General features: G+C 39.3%; 1 protein-coding gene and 1 pseudogene across 5 annotated transcripts in view; one reads left to right on the top strand and one right to left on the bottom strand.

The window, feature by feature from the left end:
• Positions 1-575: 575 nt before the first annotated feature.
• MTF2 (metal response element binding transcription factor 2) overlaps positions 576-20831 on the top strand; it is an 83359-nt gene continuing 63103 nt past the window's right edge. For 4 of the 5 annotated variants that reach the window (XM_064282259.1, XM_064282258.1, XM_064282260.1 and 1 more), the window contains exon 1: positions 576-839. Coding sequence is in view for 2 of the 5 variants with exons in the window: in XM_003418478.4 (XP_003418526.1) it covers positions 835-839 (5 nt within the window). In the remaining 3 variants the exon portion in view is untranslated. Of the gene's footprint in view, positions 840-2336; positions 2399-20831 lie in introns of all 5 variants that reach the window. The other variant, XM_023558402.2, reaches the window with a different exon arrangement.
• On the bottom strand, positions 4082-5281 carry LOC100665150 (large ribosomal subunit protein eL39-like; annotated as a pseudogene).

The following is a 20831-nucleotide window of genomic DNA, read 5'->3' as shown; positions in this document are numbered from 1 at the left end:
CGGGATTATTCTCAAATGTCATCGCAATTTGCAAGGACTGCAAAGCAGGTAGACAGAAAAAACCTTTCATTGTCAGGGAAAAAAAGTCCAAAAATCTTCCACTTAAGCAGATCCTCCTAAGGAGCTTGGGGGTGAACAGATAATCGCTGAACAAAATGTAATTCTGAGATTCAGGGTCTCCTCCCCGCTTGAAGGAAATTCGAAATGCAGGCCTCAGGTTGAAGGTAGAAGAAACGTGCTTTAGCCAAGACTTTCTCCACGGAAAGAAAATCAGCACAGTAAAAAGTACCGGACACTGTCCCATTTCTCAGGAAAATATGCACAGCGAAGGTTGGACAGAATTCTTTAGTCTAAATGAGAAATAGCTTAGAAGCCCCAAGCCCAGGAGCAGCGAACACTATTGTTTTAGCGCCGGCAGCGGAAGGACCTCGTCACCACAACGCCGTTAAAGAGTCCTTCTTTGTTCAGCCTCAATCGGGGTCGCTGCGCGCGGTGTTCTTCCGCGCTCAGCTCTCAGTCCCCGCCTCCTCTCAGCCCTGGAGAGCTGCCATTCGGCACCAGAGTCCCTCCGCGTTCCCATAATGCACCGGCAGTCCGCGGGAAACCAAAATGGCGAAGGGCTGTATTGAAGTGGGCTGTGTTTGAGGCTGGTATACGAACGCCCACTGTACACCAACCCTAGTCCCCAGGACCTCGGTTTGTGCGTGCGTCTGTGCGGGGTCCCCGGTGGGGCGGGTGCCCAGTAAGTGCTCGGACTCGCGGGGGAAGCGCCCAGGGGGACGTGATTGGTTGTTTTTTCCTGTATGAAGCGGTTGGCACCACTGAAGTGACCGAATGAGGTGAGAGACCTTGGCCTGGGAACCGACACGGAGGAGGTGGGGGAAGGAGGAAGAAAGGAAGCAAGTATAAAAGGGAAAGATGGAGGCTCGAGGTGGGGGTGGGGTGGGGTGCCAATGTGTGTTTCGGTGCCATACATTTATGTATATGTTCAGAGTGGATGGAAAAGGAGTAGTCATTGGGTGTTGGAGAAAATAGGGACTGAGGAGCGAGCGGGGCGTTGGGGGAGTCGGTTGGAGGAACTGGATGAAACGTTGAGACGGGGAAGCTGTGTTTCGAGGGGCAGGAAGGAACCTGGGGGCGGGAGACGGTTAGAGGGGCAGGATGAACCTGGTGACGAGGGGGTGGGGAATCGAAGGGAGGAGCCGTTAGGAAATGGGGGCTGGGGAAAATGTGGGGAGCAGAATGAAGGGGCTGCCTGGGACCTTAGGGGCATAAAGGGAAGTAGCATTTTGTAGCCGGGTGGTGGAATTGCAGTACGGAGGTGGAGTAGAAGGGCAGCAGGGAGGTACTGAAGTGGAACCTCGGAGCAAACCCTGAAAGCTTCTAGGAAAGAGGTGGGAAGGAAACTATAAGATGCCAGAGAGGTACCTTATATTTGGAGCTCATCAAATCTGAGGTACTTCTTCTATTTAATTAACACTAACTCATATCCCTGCTCGACTGTAGGGATTCATTCATTTTTATAACCGAGGTAGGTAACTACGGTTTAACTAAGTTGCCAAGATTTTGTAGCAGCGTATTTTGGGAATGCCAGAACACTGTTTTACGGTCTCGTGTCCTTGGTTGCTAGAGTTTTTCTGTGGAAGCAATTAGAGGGAACATATGGATTCATCAGGGTGATTTTACTAATAGTGGGGGATGAACAATGAGAAAAAGGGTATGGAATGTTACTGTTTAAGACATTTAACTTTGGCTAGTGATAGAACCTATCTGACACTAATTCAAATACGAAACTTAGGTGGGCTTAGTAAGGGGCATAAAATAGAGGAAAGCACCATGTGAGGTTAGGACAGAACTAGAAATATGTAAATATGCCTGATTTAACTTGACTCCACATGCTTCATTAGTAGTAACTTTATTCTTCAGATTGATTCCATGTGATCCTCTTGTATACCTTGCCTACAGGGTGGTTTTAACTTCCATGTTTCAACTTCCACTTTCTGGAAAAGTTCTGTTTTTTGACAGTGGATTGCAAAGACAGTTGAATTTGAAAGGATTTAATGTGGATAAAATAAATGTACTAAAATTCTCAGGTGACCTTTTTCAGAGGTTTCAAAAATGATTTAAATGGAGCCATTTTGACTAACAGCTTTAGGTATCCACTAATTTTGGCAAGGATTTTAAATTTCTTAACACTAAAGTATTCTGTTTTTGATTTGGAATGATAGTTTAAAAGGGAATACAAGGTGAAGTTTTTTGTTTTTTAGATTACTGAATTTAAAAATAAATTTAAATCCACATTTTAAAATTTGCTCACCTTCATTTTTTTTTTTAAGTGCTAAAAATGGTCTAAAGTATTTGAATTAAGAATGCACCTGTTTCCTGATACTGCATATTCGTAAGTATCCCAATGTTAACAGGCATTAATGGAAATCTACCATTTCCATTACTACCAGGATGAAATACACAATTTTAGAACTAGAAGTGTAGAAATCGTTTGGTATGTTTAACAGTGGCGTAAAATTTTGTTATTGTCTTAAAGCTTTCTTAGGAAAGGGATTTTACTCTGTATTTTGCTATGGGTGGTAAACTCTTTGATGTCATGGATTATGAATATATACCTTTTCATTAGATTTTTGACTGAAAGGATAGTTTATTCATATTTCAGCATAATCTTTACCTCTGACTTGAGGGAACTGGTGGTATAGTGATTATCTTAACTGGTGGAGAAATTTGTCTCAGGAGTTGCTGTGGCAAACATCTGTAGCATGATGGTTCTGAAAGTAAAACCTGGCTGCTGTTTGAGTTAGCCTCAGCTTCCATGAAATATTTCTTGGTTGACATTTTTATGCTTTGTTTGTTAGAATAATTTGTTCATTGCAGTAGAATACAGTGTAAGAACCCTAACTTGGAATGGAAGTTTCCCTGTGTTTCTTATGTTTTAGAGCAGTGCTATCCAACAGAAGTTTCTACAATGTTGGCAGTGTTCAGTATCTGCTTTGTTCAGTATGGTAGCCACTAGCTACATGTGGCTTTTGAATGCTTGCAATGTGACTGAGAACTGAATTTATAATTTAATAAAATTTAAATTTAAATGGCCACATGTGGCTATGGCTATTGTATTGGACAGCATAGTATTAAGGATTATTGCATCCATGTTCTAGGATTTGTCATATTCATTAGTGATGAAAACCACAGGAACCCAAAGGTCAGGAACTGCCTTAAGATTGAGGAAGTGCAAATTCTCTTTGTACATTTTTAAGGTGAAGTATTCTTCATTTTTGCTCAATACCATGGCTTCTGTCATAGCTGTTTTCATATAGCATTGCAAAAGAATAGTGAAGGTAGCAACTTCTTTGGTACTTTTAAGACTAAAGATTCTGCTTCCTGTGTCAAAAGCCAACAACAACAAAAAATGAGTGTTAGGAAGGTTACTTTGTTATTTAAAAATTATTTTTACACATCAGTTAAAAAAAAACTTTATTAAGGAGTATTTCAAAGCATACACAAAGTGAACAGTATACTGAACTTTCATGTATCTATTATTCAGCTTTAACAATTATTAACATTCTGCCATCCTTGTTTCATCTGTGTCTCTACCTGCTACTTCCTCCACACCATTGTGTTTACTTTTTAGTTTTTTTTTTAAGGTAAAAATTACATATATTGAAATGCACACATTTTAATTGTACAGCTTTTAAATAACAGTTTTGAGATGTAATTTATGTATCATGTTTCCATATATATAATTCACAAGTATGCTTTTAAGGTGTACAATTTGGTGGTTTTTAGTATATTCACAGAGTTGTGCAATCATCACCACTATCTAATTTCAGAACATTTTCATCACCTCAAAAAGAAACCTTTTATATGTTAGCAGTCAGTTCCCATTCTCCCCTCCCTCCAGCTCCTGGCAGCTACTAATCTATTTTCTGTTCCATGGATTTGCCTATTCTGGACATTCATGTAAATGGAATTATATAATATGTAACCTTTTGTGCCTGGCTTCTTAGTGTAACGTTTTAAAGATTTATCCATGTTGTAGCATGTATCAATACTTCATTCCTTTTTATTGCCAAACAATATTTCATTGTGTGTTTATGCATTTATCAGTTGGTAGACATTTGAGTTGTTTACACTTCTGGTTATTATGAATGCTGCTGTGAACATTCATGTACAAAGCTTGTGTGAACCATATGTTTTATGTGAACATCTAGGAGTGGAATTGCTGGGTCATGTGGTAACTTGATGTTTAATTGTTAGAGTAACTGCCAAACTGTTTTCCAAAGTGGCTGCACCATTTTACAGTTTCACTAAAATGTTTGAGTTCTAATTTCTCCACATCCTCACCAACACTTATTATTTTTTGTTGATTGTAGCCATCCTAGTGGATATGAAGTGGTAGTTCATTGTGGTATTAATTTGCATTTCCCTGATGGCTAGTGATGTTGAGCATCTTTTCATGTGCTTATGGCCATTTGTATATCTTCTTTGGAGAACTATCTGTAAGATCCTTCACACATTTTTAATTGCGTTATTTGTTTTTTATTCAATTGTAAGAGTTCTTCATATATTCTGGATATAAATTCCTTATCAGATACATGATTTACAAATATTTTCTCCCATTCTGTGGGTTGTCTTTTCACTTCTCCCCCCCCCCATACATTTTCCATTGTACAGATTGTGGTGAAACTTTCAACTCCATAATGATAAAATGCTAGTGAGCCTGATAGAGGGTAAATCTGTATGCCATCATATGTACGACTCCTTATAGACCCAGCTTGGTTCACCTCCAGTGTCTCCTCTTGTAGTTAAGTGTGATTTTATTACCAGTTTTCACTCAAACCCATTGGGGAATGGGGCAATTCTGCTTTTGTTTCTCGGCCAGGAATCTCTTGATCCTGAAAGTCTTATGAGAAGACATGGTGAGGATGGACAGCAGCGGCTCTCACCATGATGGCAGAGAAAGGGAGAGCAGCTTCACTTTCTTGATGGTGTTCTTTAAAGCACAAAAGTTTTAAATTTTGATGATGTCCCATTTATTTTTTCTTTTGCTGTTTGTGCTTTTGGTGTCATACCAAAGAAACCATTGCCAAATGCAAAGTAACTACAGTTTTGACGAATGGATATACCTGTGTATCATACCCCTTGTTATGGTATGGACTATTTCTGCCTCCACGAAAGCTCCCTTGTAGCCTTTTCTCAATCATTCCCATTCCCAACTACTGTTCTGATATTTTTTATCTGAGATTACTTTTGCTAGAACTTTGTATAAATGGAATCATACATGTATCAGTTAAAAAAAAAGTTTTATGAAGCTGGAACTGGAGTCTTAGCTTGAAAATCACTCTGCAAGGGATATCTGTAGAAATTACTTAATCTTCCATTGTGTCATGACAATCTTAACACATATTTTGTGTAATACAGTGAACACAGTTTTTATATTTTGAGTGGACAAAACAGTAGTTCCAAATGTTGCCTAGGATGAGGATTTAAAAATTAGGGGAACAGGACAACCAGGAGGGAACCTTGTGGTGATGGAAATATTGGTATCTTGACGCTCAACATTCTGGTTGTGACGTTGTTCTGTAGTTTGCAAGATGCTGTCATTAGGGGAAGTTAGGTAAAGGGTGTGAGAGATCTCGGTGTTCTTATAACTTCATATGAATCTGCAGTTATCTCAAAATAAAATCTTCAATTAAAAAACAAAAATTTAAGGAATAAAGTATACCAGAGTAGGCATAACAAGAACAGAGTTTGTTGATGTTAAGTCAGCCAGATGAAAACAAAACAAAAACCTGAAGATGAGCTTTTGTTTTTCCTTACCCTTGTTGATGAAGTTTATATTGCAGAAATAGCCCCCACAACTTTTTTGTCAGAGTGGGAGGAGAGAGCACGGGGGTCTAGAGGAAAGTACTAATGAATATACTCAGAAAACTTGGACGTGATTTAATAATTTACTTAGCCCTGCAGCAGCCTTAGTGTCTTTACCTGAGTAAATGGGGATGATACCCGCCTGTGTTATTTACAGGATTGTTGGGAAGACCAAAAAATAAAATATGGGAGAAAACTGTTTATAAACTGCAGGTGCGATATAGTTGTATAGTATTAATTTACAAAATCTCTTTTCCAAAAGAGTTGTATAGAACAAGAGAGCTATATGTACCTATGGTGAAGCCTGTACTTGGTATTCTTTTTTTTTCTTAATTGAACTTTAGGTGAAGGTTTACAGAACAAACTAGTTTCTCATCAAACAATTAGTACACGCATTGTTGTATGACATTGGTTAACAACTCCATGACATGTCAACACTCTCCCTTCTCAACCCTGGGTTCCCTTTTACCAGCTTTCCTATTCCCTCCTGCCTTTCAGTCCCTCTGCCAGAGCTGGTGCGCCCCTTTAGTCTTGTTTTGTTCCATGGGCCTGTTCAGTCTTTGGCTGAAGGGCGAACCTCAGGAGTGGCCTCCTCACTGAGCTGAAAGGGTGTCCGGGAGCCATGCTCTCAGGATTTCTCCAGTCTCTGTCAGGCCAGCAAGTCTGGTCTTTCTTTTTGAGTTAGAATTTTGTTCTCTGTTTTTTTCCAGCTCTGTCCGGGACCCTCTATCGTGATCCCTGTCAGAGCAGTCAGTGGTGGTAGCTGGGAACCATCTTGTTGTACTGGACTCAGTCTGGTGGAGGCCATGGTAGATGTGGTCCATTAGTCCTTTGGACTAATCTTTCCCTTATATCTTTAGTTTTCTTTATTCTTCCTTGCTCCCGAAGGGGCAAGACCAGTGGAGTGTCCTAGATGGCCGTTCACAGGCTTTTAAGATCCCAGACGCTACTCACCAAAGTAGAATGTAGAACATATTCTTTATAAACTCTGTTATGCCAGTTGAGCTAGATGTTCCCTGAGACCATGGTCCCTACAGCCCTCAGCCCAGTAGTTCGGTTCCTCAGGGAGTTTGGATGTGTCTGTGGAGCTACCAAGGGCTTTCCTCGTACAGGTTGTGCTGGCTTCCCCAGTATTTTGTACTCTCTTACGCTTCACCAAAGTTACTGCTTATCTTTTATCTATTAAGCATTTTTCAATCCCCACCCCTCCCCTCCCTCGTAACCATCAATATTGCTTCTTCTTGTATGTAAACCTTCTCATGAATTTTTACAGTAGTGGTCTCATACAGTATGTGTCCTTTTGTGATTGACTTATTTCACTCAGCAGAATGTTCTGTTCTGAGTTCTTTTTGTTCGTGGATTTCTTTTGTATTTTGTTTTTGTAGATTTTGCTTTTATTGAGAATTTATGTTTTTCTTCTCTATTTTGATGAGTAGGTTTGTTAACTTTCTTTGTGGTTACCTTGAAATGCACCCATATCTTCCTAGGTTTGAACCAGTCTGTTATTACTTGGTATCACCTTGCCATCCTCTCCATTAGAGAGTTGTATACCCGTACCATTTATTCTCTTTTATTGTTCTGACATTGTTGTCATTTACAGGTTAACCTCTCTGGTTCCCTGTTGCAATTGTTTTGGTTTTGGATAGTCTTTGAGAGTTCATTTCCTAGGTTGGTATCTGGCTGATACAATCTTACGTCCTAGATTGAGGCTGTGGTCTGATGTTTTTGTTCTCAGACTGAAGGACTCCCTGTAATAACTCTTGTAAGTTTGGTTTGGTTTTTACATATTCCCTTAATTTCTGTTTTTCTGGAAAGGTCCTAATTTCACCACCATTTTTGAGTGAAAGTTTTGCAGGATGTATTATTCTTGGTTGGCGATTTTTTTCCTTTCAAGGTTCTATGTATGTCATCCCATTGCCTTCTGGCCTGCATGGTTTCTGCTGCATAATCAGAGTTTAGTCTTATTGTTTCTTCTCTGTATGTAACTTTTTTTTCTGAGCTGCTCGCAGGATTTTTTCTTTGTCATTGGTTTTAGCAAGTATGATTATGATATGCATTGCTGTTTTTCTTTTGGGATCTAACCTATATGGGGTTCGTTGAGCTTCTTGGATGGTCAGCTTTTCATCATTCATGATACTAGGGAAGTTTTCTGTCAGCAGTTCTTCAATGATCCTCTCTGTGTTTTCTGTCCCTGTTCTGGAACCCTGATCACTTGCAAATTTTTGCTTTTGATTGTATCCCACATAATTCTGAGGGTCTCTTCATTTTTCTTTTTTTTTTCAGATTTTTCCTCAGAGTTGTATCCAAGTGTTTGTCTTCAATTTTGCTGATTCTGTCTTCCATCGTTTCAAACCTGCTCCTTATCCCTTCTATGACACTGTCCACTTCTGAAATCTTGTTGTTTATCTTTTGGATTTTGAGTTGTTATTTTTGTATGACTTCTAGTTGTGAATTTATTCTGACATTTTGTTCCTGTATTGCTTTCCTGAATTGTTCCCATTTTTTTGTCTGTATTTTCTGTGAATTTGTCTATTTTTTCCTCATTTTTGACTGCTTTTTGCTTCAACTCTTGGATTGCTCTGAATATTAGAGATTTGAATTCCCCGTCCGGTAGTTCTAGTGCCTTTTCTTCTACTGGAAAGTCATCAGGTATTTTATTTTGGATGCGTACTGGACCCATCCTGTCCTGTTTTTTTAAAATATGTTTTGATATTGTCTGCAGTCTTCAGGGCATTCAGTAGTTATTTCCTTCTTTTCTTGGTTTTAGATTTATTTGTTTTGTCCTTCTTTTTTGTTTTATTTTGTTACGTCTGAGCAGGTGGGCTGTGCGTTATTTGTTTGCTCATCTGTAGTCATGATACTTTTCACCTCCTTGTCCAAAGGGCAGGGCCAGTCATTCAGCTATGGTGCAGCCGGGCAGATCCAACTGAAGGGGAGGGGCTGGGACAGGTTGTTTGTGGCATGTACTAGGGCTGACAGGGCGGGCCAGGAATCAGTGCTGGTCAGGTTCCAGTATCCCGTGCCTCTGCTGCTCAGGGCTGTGATGTTCAGTGCATGGTGCAGGTAGGCAGGAAAGGGGGGAGGTTGTGATGTGCGGAGCTAATAGGGGTGTGGGAGAGAGGAGAGAAAAACAGGAGCCCAAAACAAACAAGCAAACAAAGAAAGAGGGGGGAAAAAAGAGTGCTGAGGGAGTTTGCCGTTGGAGTGAGAGATGAGAAATTTGAGAAATGGATAAAAGGGAAAAAGAAAGAAAAAAATAAGTAGATAAAAATTTGGAAAAGAAAAGCCCCCAGGAGTCCTGGAGATCCACAAGTGGGGCTGCTGAGACCAGGGAAGTGGCTCCCAGGCTGCACAGTATAGCCTGGCTAGAGGGGGTATAGATGTCACACAGCACCAGATATTCAGGAGACAGGAAAAGAAGGTAAGTATAGCGAGATGAGAACTGAGAAATGAAGGCAGACAGAAAGGGAAAAGAGAGAGAAAAGGGGAAAAAAAAAAGAAATGCTTCCAGGCACCCCACCTATGCAGCTGCACAGATTCGGGGAGTGGCTCCTAAGCTGTGCAGTGCAGCCTGGCTAGAATGGGCTCCCAAGCTGCAAAAAGAAAAAACAAAACGGAACAAAGCAAAACATGGAAAAAAGAAAAGCCCCAAGGATCCTACCAGCGTGGTGTCGTGGGCCAGGGGAGTGGTTCCCCAGTGAGTGGTCACGCCCTTTGAAGAAGAAGCCAAGATGGCCCACGGAGTCAGGTGTTCTGGAGAAAGGAGGGGGAGGCGGTAGGAGGCACAGAAGAAACCAAAAGAGACGGAAAGAACCAATACTAGCCCAGGGGCCTGGCAGGTGTGGATAGGGCGAAGCAGTTGCTTCCCAGCTAAGAGACTGTGGCTGGCGGGAAGCATGGGGGCGGGGGGCGGGGGTGCCTATGAAAGTGTATGTAGGTGGTTGCCCGGTGCTCTGTCTCCTGCTGGGAAACTTCGTGAAGCTGGTTTCCTGTACTTCCTGACCACTCATCTCCGATGTGGGTGGGGCGAGTCCAGATGGCACAGATGCTGCATCCTGGCCGGCTGAGCCACCAGAGCCAGCCAGGAACCTCAGAGGTGGAGCAGTGGAGAGAGAATGGGGGTGGGAAAGCGCGTGTCGCTGGTTACCGGGTGCTCTGTCTCGCTATGAGTCGGAATCGACTCTACCGCACTGGGTTTGGTTTTTTTTTTTTTGGTTTGTGTCCTCCTGGGAGTTCTGTTAAACTGCTTTCCGGTGCTCCCTGTCTGCGGATCCCTGACACGAGTCCAAGATGGTGGGGCAGTGCTGCGTTAGCTGATGGGGCCCTCCACACATACCTCTCCTCGCTTTCCGTCCTGTGTCAGTTTCTTATTCCGTTCGGTGCTTGGTTGAGTTCTCTCTCTTCGTTTGGCACTTCAGGTTCCAGGAGTGACATTTGTCTCTGTTTTACTTAGTTTTTTGGGTCTTTGCTGTAGAGGGACGGCGTGGTGCTTCTGTCTGTGGTACCATGTTGGCCCTATGCTTGGTGTTCTAAAAACACCCTATACCACCTTCCTTCCCAGATGTTGAGTATGTCTGATTCTGAAGGAATAATTAATTTTGCCATATTCATAATTATAGTTTCAAAAATGTTGAAATAAATTACTGTGTTTTCTGTTGAGTATTAATATATTTAGAAGTCTTACTGAACCCAAGGTCAAATGTTTGGGGGGAAAAAAAGAGCAATATTCAAGTCTGAGAAATACTAGGTGTGGGTGGTTTTAGGATGTTTCAGAAATTGCTGCTCATCCCTAATAGGTCTAATTGATGTTAGATAATGCACCAGAACCACCAGTGGAGCTCAAAAAACAAAATGAAAACATCACGTAGATCAGTTTTTTAGAGCTGATGCATACCCTGGGGATTCTGATTTGGGGTGGACTTTAGCATATATTTGTATTCTTTAATTCTTATCACTTGATTTTGTCTTGCAGCCAGGGTTAAGAAGTACTAGATTTTGTTTTTTAATACTTGAAAATAATTTAATACTTGAAAAAGAAAAATAAATCTATCAGCTGTTTCCATCACACTCATGTTTAAAATACTTCTACTGAGTGGTTAATAAAATAGTTAATGGAGATTTGTAGTCTGGGAACTTTGAGGACTGTTAAATGTTTTATGAAGTTGCATTTAGATGTTGTAAGGTAGTGAATTATTGTTTGAGGAAAGTGTTTAACAAAGGCTAGATGACTACCTTTAATTGGGGATATTACAAAGGGGGATTTCTTCATTAGCTAGGATGTAAAAAAGACCTTCCTGGTAGTTTCTAAAGCTAAGATTCTAAATTAAAGTGAAAACAGTGGATACTGTTTCCCTTTTGGTTAGTGATCAGAGGTGTGGGTGGGGGAGGGATAGACTCCTTTGCAAAGTTGTGTCTCCTGAGTGTCTTCTTTTCTTTTTTTCTCTAGATCCCAGAGTCTTTTCCACTCTTGACAGCTGTCTGAATCCATCTCTTAGATTTCTCCTTTTCACAGATAGGCTAAAGGATATGATGTTATCACCTCAACTTTTTGTTTTAAGAGTTTTATTGCTGCTCATTAGAGGGAAACAAACAAAAGAGCCTTTTGCAAAGAAAAATTAGAACATTCTTATCATTCTTGTAATTCATTGAATTCCCTGCTGTAGCAAATCTCAGACTTTTTGGTCTCAGACCCCTTTACACTCTTAATTATGAGAACCCCAAAAAACTTTAATTTATGTGGGTTGTCTCTATCAATATTTCCTGTATTAGGAATTAAAGCTGGGAACATTGTAAAACAAGAATACACAGGTACACAGATCATTAGCCCTCAGAGTGATGCGATTATCACATATCATTTAGCCTTTGGAAAACTCCACTGTACATTTACGAGAGGATGAGAGTGAAAAAGGCAAGTAATGTCTTAATATTATTTTGAAACTAGGTTTGACCTCTAGACCCCATGAGAGGATCTGGCAAATCCCCAGAACTGTACCATGTGAACTGCAGCTCTAAGTCCGTTGTTTCTTCAGGGAGTTAGGATTTTTCATGCATTACAGAGTGTTTAGCATGCCTGGCCTATCCTTGAGCAGACCTTTTGTCTCTTCATAGAAAAAATTGGGGATTTCAGGCATAAACCTCTTCAGCTTCCTTCCTTCACATCTATCAACTTAACTATAGATGCAGCCCCTCTCTCAGAAGAAGAGTTGTTCCACCTCTGATTCAAGGCTAGTCTTTGCCCTTATCTTTGTGATCTTGTTCCTCTGTCTTGTATTTTCAGTTTATCTTTTGATACTTTTAAACACGGTCAAGACTTACCATATTTTGTTTATTTTTTAATTTTTATTGTGGTTTAAGTGAAAGTTTACGAATCAAGTCAGTCTCTCATATAAAAATTTATATACGCCTTGCTATATACTCCTAGTTGCTCTCCCCCTAATGAGACAGCACACTCCTTCCCTCCACTATTTTCGTGTCCCTTTGGCCAGGTTCTGACCCCCTCTGCCCTCTCATCTGCCCTCCAGACAGGAGCTGCCCACATGGTCTCATATGTCTACTTGATCCAAGAAGCTCAGTCTTCACCAGTGTCATTTTCTGTCCCATAGTCCAGCCCAATCCCTGCCTGAAGAGTTGGCTTTGGGAATGGTTCCTGTCTTGGGCTAACAGAAGGTCTGGGGACCATGACCTCCAGGGTCCTTCTAGTCTCAGACCATTAAGTCTGGTCTTATGAGAAGTTGGGGTCTGCATCCCACTGTTCTCCTGTTCTCTCAGGGGTTCTCTGTTGTGTTCCCTGTCAGGGCAGTCATCAGTTGTAGCTGGGCACCATCTAGTTCTTCTGGTCTCAGACTGATGTAGTCTCTGGTTTATGTGGCCCTTTCTGTCTCTTGGGCTCATAATTACCCTGTGTCTTTGGTGTTCTTCAATCTCATTTGCTCCAGGTGGGTTGAGACCAGTTGATGCATCTTAGATTACCGTGTGCTAGCGTTTAAGACCCCAGACACCACTCTCCAAAGCGGGATGCAGAATGTTTTCTTAATAGATTTTATTATGCCAGTGGACTTAGAGATAAGACTTACCATGTTTTAAAAACACAGAACAAGCCATTTACCTTACTTTGTGTCCTTTGTCTAGATGTATGTAGCCCTCTTACCTTTACGTAGCCCAGCTCCTTGAAAAAATAGTTTCAACTTCCTCAGCTGGCATTCATACTTTTATTCATAAAGATATAGCATTTAATTGCATATACTCATTGTAGAAATTTAAATATTAACAAAACTCTAAAAAGTACTCTATATTACTCAGAAAGTCACCATAAATGCCTTTGTCTATTGTCTTTGTCTTATTTCTAAGCAGATTTTTCATATCTGTAGAACATTAAAATTTTTTTAACAGAATAATAGTACACACATTTGTCTAAAAATGTCAGAGTACAGAAGAGTATAGTCTACTGACCTTCTGAGTCCTGCTTCAAAGAGGGAACGACTCTTTTAACTGATGTTATATTCATTTGTTCTGGACACTACCTCCATATTGCTAAATAATATTTTGTCACTGCTGTTTCTTGATGCATTCACTTTAGACATCCCTGCTGTATAGAGGCCTTCCTGCTGTGATACAGATTCAGTTCAGGGAAAAAATTAGAAAGGATATATCTCCTTTCTAATTTTTTCCCTATTGTTTACTTCTGTAACTTTAGATAACATATTTGAACTTTTATCTTGTCCATCAACTCTAGACTTTATTTTCCTACTTCATAAGATGAGTATTATTACTGTCCCTGCCTTTATTTTAATTTCTCCTCTTCCCCCTCTACTTATCAATTTTTGTCATCCCATCTTTTGCTTTTATATATACTTTTATTTATTGTGCTTTTATATTTTTAAGTTTGACAGTGTTCTTAACCATAATTACCTGTACTTTGTTTATAAGTTGATTCTACAAGTTGAAAATAAACAGCTTGTATGTTATTTTGGCTAAGTAAATATTCTCTGCAGAGGCAGGTAGTACCATGATTATAGTTCCTTTCTTGTACAGGTTTTCTCTCTTAAAATTTCAAAAACACTTTCTCATATTTTCTCTGCCTTTGTCTTATTTGTAATTTTTTCAGTGTCTTATCATACTGTCTAGTTCGTATAATCATTTTTCCCCAAACTGATTGTTATGCTGTCCTGGGACTTACCTATGTTACTCTTGAGTTGGATGCACTATTTCTGCTATTCTGTGTCCCGTTCCCCTCCTGCCCCTTGAGGAATACTTCCTCTTTTTGCTAGAGCCAATACAAAAGTCTGGGTTTAAGGTCCTAAAATTTATATTCCTTCACATTAGATTTACAGTTCAGCTGATATGGAAATCTAATTTGAACATTATTTTTCTTCAGAATTTTGAGGCATTGCTTTATTGTCTTCCACAATGTAATGATGCTATTGAGAAGTCTAATTCTCATCTGGTTCTCATTCTTTTGTAGGTAACTTGCTTTTTCTCTTTGGAAGCTTATAGAATTTTCTATTTTTCAGTGTTGTAGAATTTCATGGGAATATAGGTTTTTGTCAGTACTTTGAAGGTCCTGTCATTTTGATGATTCATATTTCCCTTTAGCCATGGGAGTTTTTCTTTTATTTTAAAAAATAATTTATTTTCTGCATTTTCTCCTAATGCAATTCTTACTAATTATTGTTTATACCTTCTGGATTGATGGCCGGACTCTTTTCTTTTATATTTTCCATCTGCTTGATCTCTCATCTTCCCATTTGGGGAGCATTTTCATTGACTTGTTTTTCCAGTTCAATTTATTTAAAAAATTTTTAATATATTTTTAATTTCCAGGGGCCCTTCCTTGGACTCTGATTGTTCCTTTTTCATAGCATCATGTTCTTAATTTATGGATGCAGTAACTACTTGATTTTTTTCTAGGTATACTAATTAGACTTTTTCTTTTAAAGTTCTTTTCTGCTTTCTAGATTGTTTCCTTTGGAGTCTATTTTCTGTTTACTTGACCTTTGTCTTTTCTGTGTGTGAATATTTTATTGTAGTTTAGGTGAAAGTTTACAGAGCAAATTAGTTTCCCAACCAACAATTTATACACAGCTTGTTTTGTGACATTGGTTGCAAACCCTTGAATGTGTCAGCACTCTCCTCCCTTCCACCCTGGGTTTCCCGTGTCCACCTGGCTTTCCTGCCCCTGCCTTCCTTCTGAACTTTGCTTTTGGGGTGACCTTTGTCTTTTATATTGTATTTTTTCAGTGTCCTTTAAAGCATGAGGTAATACATGCTTGGGTGCATGGCATGGCAAACTTCAGGGTGAAATACAGAGACCTAGTTTGCTTCTGCTTCCCACCATGCCAGAATATGAAAGGCTTGTGCTCCTTGGAAACTATGGGGCAGTTCTACCCTGTCCTATAGGGTCGCTATGAGTCGGAATCGACTTGACGGCAATGGGTTTTTTGGGTTACATTAAGACTCACTCAACCTCCTTAGTTTATCCAGACTATTTTCTTGTGAGTTGAACTCTTCCCTTCCCTCTTCTCCCCCTTCCTTCCCTTTCTTCCTTCCCAGGGCCACCTGCTGGTCATACCTGCAAAGGTTTAGTAACAGAAACCAAAAAAATAACCAAACCCATTGCCATCGAGTTGCTACCCACTCATAGTGACCCTATAGGTCAGAGTAGGGTCACTGCCATATAGGTTTTCCAAGGAGCACCTCGTGGATTAGAACTGCTGACCTTTTGGTTAGCAGCTATAGCTCTTAGCGCTATGTCACCAGGGTTTCCAGAGGGGGCAGCCGATTTGCCTGGCAAAATTTGAGATACTCTGAACTTGGAGACTTAAGTAAAACTGGAAAAAGGAGGGAGAAATGTGGTAGAAATTAGATTTATATTGTAGTTCCTGCCCTTACTATTTATATTTCTCACTGTCTTTTTCGCTTATGCCTTCTCATGAATAATATCACTATCTACCTAAACATTTATGTTAGAAATGTAGAAGGCATCCTTGATTCTGCCCTTTTCCTCAGTCACCACATTCAATTGCTAATCAAATTCTATGATTTTACCACAGTTTGTCTTGAGTTAGTAATCTGCTCATCTTCGTTTAGACCCATCAACTTGCTGCACTATTCAAGTAGTCTAACTGAGTGCCTTCTGCCCAGTCTTGTCCCCTTTAAAATTCTGCCTTATACTGCATGCAGATTTGTTCGTCATTAGCACTAAGGGCTTATGGTTCAAAATTGGTAGCATCTCAGAAACGTTGGGAGATAAGGAAAGAAAACCATAGCCATAGTGAGTTATTGTTATTAACAGAGATTTCCAGGAGTATTTTTTTTTTTGGGCCCAGGTGGGACAAAAGATTGTTGAGAACCACTGGTGTATAAGTTCTGAATATGGCAGAGAAAGCCCTTATAGTCTGTTTCTTGATAACTTCATCTCTTACATAAGGAGTAATGAGAACTAATGAGTTAATTGGGATTGGGCTGTTGAGGGGAGAAAGGCAAAGGGGAGGATTGCATGAGAGAAGTTAGCTTGTGAAAGCATTTTATTATTTGAAGGATTTTAGACTTCATTCTTTTGACCAGTATGTTTCACAAACTTAAGTAATTTGTGTTACCAGTACTATTTTTTACTGGAGGAAAGGGAGAAGTTTGAAAAAAATGAGTTTAATTTTGTTATGTTAAAGGTGCTGGGGGAATCCAAGTCAATCTACCTAGTGGGCAACCGGAATTAAGGGTCTGGAGCAGATGAGATAGGATAAGTCTGGAGATAAGATATTTAGAAATTGTTAACGGATAAAAGTTAGGTGAAGCATCATGAGAATGTGACCACTTAGGACAAGCAGTATAAACATAGAATCAAAGAATGGAAGCCTAGAAACTGTTAACATTTAAAGAGTAGGCAGAGGAAGAAGAATCAGTACAGGAAACCAGAATGGCCAAACAGTTAGGAAGAGTCACTTACTGCAGGTGGCAGACATCTCAGAAACCAAGGGAAGAGAATTTCAAGAAGTAGGTAATGATCATCAATTATTACACAAAGGAGATGGGTAGAATGGGAACTGAAATCGGACCATCATCATATGTGGTATTTGGTCATTTGGAGGTCTTGTATGCAAAAAGTCCAGATCAGGACAGAAGTCAGATCATAGATCATGGTGGATTGGATAAATGGAAAATGTTTTTCTAAGTTTATTGGTGAAAAGAATTAGAAAACTGAAAAAGTAATTTGTAAAGGTTTTTGTTGTTTTTAATTTGATTTTGATTATGGCAGATTTGCACCAAGGAGAGTTGGAGAAGAGAAGATTTAAAATAAAGGAAAGAGTGATCAAGTGATTCTTGAAGAGGTGAGATCTCTCTCTAATCCTGGAGAGAAGAGGTGTGTCCTCCTTAGAGAAGTGGGTTAGGTGAGTGCTTTTTTAGATGAGTTTAGGGAGAAAGCTGAGGAATTTCATAGTTTGTAGCTTCCATTTTCTTTGAAATATGACTCTACCTTGTGAGTGAAGAGGCCGAGTGTCCCAACTGTTGACCTTCCCCAAGTTCTTCTTTCTGAATATCTTTACATACGAGAAATGTTTATAATATTTTGGAGTCAGTTCTTTTCTTTGTGCATAAGTTACTTTACATGTCTCGTTATAGCACTTAAACTTTCTGAAAAGTATTTCTCAGTGTTCTCCAGATTTCAAGTTCCCTGAGGCCAGGAGATTAGGTCTTAATCATTTTGAATTTTTAGGTCTTTGCAGAGTGTCTGGCACATGTACCCCTTTCCTTTTCCTAGGGGAGTTTTTTGTTTGTTTGCTTGTTAGAATCACAGTTTTATAATATTAAGGTACCTTAAGCATAAAGAAACATAATTAACTAGTTTTCTTTGAGAAGAGAGAGCATCATTTTCTCCTGCCAGCATTATTCAGTTAATTAGGCTAAAGCCCCTTTATGGGAAGGGATCTTAACCCCCCTATGGACTGTCAGTCTGAGGACTTTTTAATAGTAGTTTGTGAATTTTCCACCATTAGATACATAGAAAAGTAGTTTTATGCAACCCTGGTTAAGAGAGTTTATCTAGTACTAAAAATACTCCCATACTAAATTTCAGAAACGTTTTCATCATAATATAGTTTTGGATCCTAATGATGTTACCTCATCATGAGTTAATGTTAATAAATATCTGTTGAGTACCCATCTTGAAGAAGTTGCTAAACTTTGGAACTGTATGCTGTAGCGAATTATTTCTTATTTGTTCAATAAATATTTATTGAGAGCCATCTATGTGGTATATAGTCTTAGGTGCTAGGGATACGTTTATGAAACAGCACAGATATTATCACCACCCTTGTGGAGTATGGAGTAGAGTAGGGGAGAGAGTGAGACAGGCAGACGAAAAACAAGTAAATACAGCATTACCTATGTAGTGTTTTTGCTAAAACAGTTTAACCTGACTTTAATCATGAAGAACTAATAAGACAAGTCCAGAATGTGGAATACGCTACCAAGACAGCTGACTTAAAAAGAAAGAAAAGTAGAACACAGTTGACATTAAAGGAGACAAAAGAGACATGACAATCAAATGAAATGTGTGAACATTATTTAGATCTTGGATTTTCAAAAAGCTATGAAGGACATTTTTGTGTCAAATGGGGGACTGCGAATAGGGACTGTGTATTAGGTGATATTATTGAATCCTTGTTAAATTTGTTGAGTGTGATAAATGGTATATTGTGGTTATATAGAAGAAAGGTAATTGTTTTAAGGGGATACATGCTGATATTTAAGGGTGACGTTTCATGATGTCTGCAACTTGTCAGAGATATTAGCAATGTGCATATGTGTATGTGTGTAGAAAGAGAGAGGGAAGGAATATAGTGAGCTAGTTCCCCCAACACTGTTTACTAAACAGCACATCCCTTCTGTGCTAATTTGTGATGTCACCTTTATCATTTATCAACTTCTCATTTGTAAACGAATCTGTTTTTGAGATACCTATTCTGTTGCATTGGTTTTATTGTCTGTTCCTTACTAGTACAGAACAGTATTTCTCTGGAGTGTGTCACAGTATCTGGTAGGGCAGGCCTTCCCCTCTTTGTTCTTACTTTTAAAAATTGACTTCGCTGTTCTGTGTTCATATTAATTTTATAAAATGTTTGACTTCCTCAAAAAATCCTGCTGGAATTTTCAGTTGGAGTTGCATTGAACTTCTACCACTCATCTGTTTGTCGTGCTGTGGTGGCTTGTGTGTTGCTGTGATGCTGGAAGTTGTGCCACACTGGTATTTCAAATACCATCAGGGTCGTCCATGGTGGACAGGTTTCAACAGATCTTCTAGACTAAGACAGACTGGGAAGAAGGAGTTGGAGATCTACTTCTGAAAAAACTGGCCAGTGAAAACCTTATGAATAGCAGTGGAGCATTGTAGAGTATCAGCAAAAAGGAGGAAGGCCCTCAAAGAGATATGTTGACACAGTGGCTTCAACGATGGACTCAAACATAGCAATGATTGTGAGCATGGCTCAGGGCCAGGCAGTGTTTCATTCTGTTGTATGTAGGGTTGCTGTGAGTTGGAACCGACATGATGGTATCTAACAACAAGCATTGAACTTAGTCTAAATATCTGCCAAATACAGTAAACTTTAACTTGCATCAAGTACATTTGGGAGCAGCTGCCATTTGGGGAAGTGAAAGGGTTCTAGATACTCTTAAAAAACCAAAAACTTGTTGCTGTCGAGTTGATTCTGACTCATAGAGACCCTGTAGGACAGAGTAGAATTGCTCCAGAGGGTTTCCAAGGAGTGGCTGGTGGATTTGAACTGCTGACCTTTTGGTTAGCAGCCGAGCTGTTAACCACTGCACCACCAGGGCTCCTCTAGACACTCTTATCATCCTATAAAATGAAATATATGGACTAGAGGTTTAGATCAGTGTTGGAAAGAGCAGGGAGTACCTCACACATAACTTAATAGTAGGAATATGGGGTGCAGGACTTAGGGAGTGACCATGTGGGCCCTTTCACTTTTGTTGTTTAAATTAAATATTTTTTTCTAATCTGTCTTCTTAAGCAGGAGAGGCAGCCCAGATGTGAGATGAGGTGAGATGAGAAATACAGCTTTGTAGTTACTGACCAGAGATGAGTCAACTGACCACACAAAAAAAGTACTGACCTCCCCCGTCAAAAAGTCTGTTTATCATGGCACTTTATAGTGTCGGAAATAGGAAAAATATCTGAAACGTGTATAACAAAATGTTATCATTCATAATATATAAAATGTTCTTGTAAATACTATGAAAAGATTAACATTTGAGTAAAAAACAGTGGGCAAAGAACATCTGCAGTTTACAGGAGATGAGCAAGTTGTTGACAGACTTGTGAAAAACCTATGCTACTCTACTAGTAATAATAGAAATGTAGATAAAAACAGAATCCTTGTATATGTGTGTGTGTTGTCAGCTATCAAAAGAGTAATAATACTCACTGTTGGTGACGGCGTGGGCCACCCAGTATTGCTCTAATGGTGTCCGTGAGAGTGTTAACTGGCACCTTTTTGGAGAATAATTTGACAGTGTAGCACATTATAAAATATACATAATATGGGGTTGAGGGAAAACAGTATGTAAATAAAACAGTATTGGCCATGAAATGGTAAGTGAAATTGGTGTTATTTTGATGACTCATGCTTGTTTTGTCTACTTTCATTTATGTTTGTAATTTTCTGTAATAACGTAGGAAAAAATGTAATATTCTTTGATACAGTAATTCCTTTTTATGAATTTATCTTATGTGGTAGTTGGAACAGTTGCAAAAGCAAAATGTAAAATGATGAGCTTTATGTTATTGTTGCGATAGTAAGAAAATCAGAAATATTATAAGTATTCTTCAGTTCCGTAATGGTTGAAAAGTAGCTTAGCAGCTCATGTGAAGTTAGAGGGTACTGATGGAAGTTACATTTTCCAAGATACATTGTGGTATGAGAAAAGTAAATCATAGAATG

Source organism: Loxodonta africana, chromosome 3, assembly GCF_030014295.1.
Source record: "Loxodonta africana isolate mLoxAfr1 chromosome 3, mLoxAfr1.hap2, whole genome shotgun sequence".
Classification (NCBI taxonomy): domain Eukaryota; kingdom Metazoa; phylum Chordata; class Mammalia; order Proboscidea; family Elephantidae; genus Loxodonta; species Loxodonta africana.
This window is presented reverse-complemented; position numbering and strand designations above follow the sequence as displayed.